This window comes from Wasmannia auropunctata, unplaced genomic scaffold, assembly GCF_000956235.1.
Source record: "Wasmannia auropunctata unplaced genomic scaffold, wasmannia.A_1.0 LD336092.1, whole genome shotgun sequence".
In the NCBI taxonomy this organism is placed as follows: domain Eukaryota; kingdom Metazoa; phylum Arthropoda; class Insecta; order Hymenoptera; family Formicidae; genus Wasmannia; species Wasmannia auropunctata.
In genome coordinates, this window is record NW_012026798.1 from 804,623 (window position 1) to 806,532 (window position 1,910).

Here is a 1,910-nt window from a genome sequence, read left to right on the forward strand (position 1 = left end):
AGTTCAGACGTGTGCTCTTCCGATCTGGCATGCGATTGAGCGCCATTATATGGAAACGCTTACCAATGAACCAGTACAGACTAGAGTTATTAACCAACGATGTCATGTTGGATTGTGTGAAGGAGCGCCACCGCGTGGACGCATTTACCAGTACAAACTAGAGTTCTTCCCAACAATGATCTGTTGGGTATGGGAAAAAAAAAAAAAAGTTCCCCGGTTCCGTCACCCCATGCGCATGGCTTGAGGTGCAGGGCCCGGTGGAACTTATTAGCGGTCCCCATCCTTTACTTTGTTTACAACGTAAGTGAACGACGGGAGAAGAGGGGTTAGACCGCCAGTGGATAAGTGGAAGGGTTTAGGATCTGGGGTCAGCCCTTAGGACTTGGCCCATCAACATGTATTTCCGTGCTTGCCACTTTTGAGCCATTTGGTTTTTCAACTCCGACTCGTGGCTATGCTGTGCGTTTCGTCACATTTGAGCCATTTGGTCCGAGGACTCCGACTCGTGACAGTCCTCCATGAACTATAGGGACGTTCCGGATTTCCCGCCCGTACGCACATCACCATTATTTCTTGCTTTGTCCGTGTTTCTTTTGTCGTCTGCCCGCTGCTTGCCGCTTGCCCGAGTCAAAAGATATCGCGCGATATTTGGTAAGTGCAATCTTTTATTATCTCTATTACAGTCTCATTTTGTGTGTCAGCTTGTTATTGCATGTAGAAAAATTGCCAAACTGCATGCGAAAGTTGTCGCGAATCAACCAATTTCGTGCACCTGAAAAGAGTTTCATGAATCAATCGTTTCGAATCTGTCGTGTTTCTCTTGCGCGTACCTCTCATATACGTTCTGTAAGAATGTTCAGCATTAAGACGAATGGGAATATCGTGTACGCGCTCGAGAAACACGAGAGATTCGATATGATTGAACCATATCACATCTTTTCTACAGCAAAATGTTATCTGATGGATGTAAGCGATTGACGGTAACAATTGTTTTATTATTTTCAAATTTGATTTCTATTTATGTCGCAGAAGAGGATGGCGGAGGAGACCCGCCGGAATCAGGAAGGGATCCCAAAACAGATACAGAAAGAGGAGGAGCAGCCTGAGATGGAGGGTGCTGCACCTGTCGAGGAGGCGAAAGACAACCGGAATTTATCGCCAGATCTGGTAAGAACGTTCTTCCGTTAGCTTTATTCGTGCTAAATACGTTATTATATATCAAATCATGTTACCTCTATTTTAAATCAATACATACATATTATAGTGATAGACGTGTAAACTTGTGAAATTTTTTTCAGCGCAGGACTGCCAAACAAAGGATTCGGAGCAGGATCGAACGAGAACTTGACAGGGATCCCTGGTCGCAGGAGATCGAATTGGAGATGTACAGGAGGTGGCTCATCAAAAGAGACAAGCGGAAGAGGATAGGCACGCATTTCGACGCACGGGATTTTCTCGTGTGGCGGATGGAAGAAGACGAAAAATGGAAAAGGATAGCAAATCATTATAAAACAAAAGATATCGTAGGCTGCGATCCTAGCGTGTAATGTACCTAAAGAAACAGAAAATGTATCACTCTCGTTCCATTTTGTATTTCGCTTATTATGTGTTTGGTGCCTGCAATAACAAAAGTTAATGTTCAAGATAACATTTAATTGCGCAAACCTCATGTTCCTCTAAATCCTTACGTTTCATCGAAAATAATAATCAATAACAAATATTTCTTGCGAAGACTAGGCGCTCGATCAGAAGTATTATACGTACGTTACGCATCGCTCTGAACAATTATTTCCACAAATTGTGCATTATTAACAAAAAGTCAATCAGGCGACACATCTTACTCTAGACTCTATCTCTCTTATAATCTGTCTGATATCTGCGAAACTCACAGAAATAGTGTACTTCGATGA

At 43.0% G+C, this 1,910-nt stretch overlaps 1 protein-coding gene across 1 annotated transcript in view; it reads right to left on the reverse strand.

The window, feature by feature from the left end:
* The window catches only part of LOC105447787 (trihelix transcription factor GTL1-like), a 4,673-nt gene extending 4,567 nt beyond the window's left edge, over positions 1-106 (reverse strand). The window contains exon 1 of the mRNA XM_011685992.1: positions 64-106. Coding sequence (XP_011684294.1) covers positions 64-106 — 43 coding nt within the window. The remainder of the gene's footprint in view (positions 1-63) is intronic.
* Between the last annotated feature and the right edge of the window lie 1,804 nt (positions 107-1,910).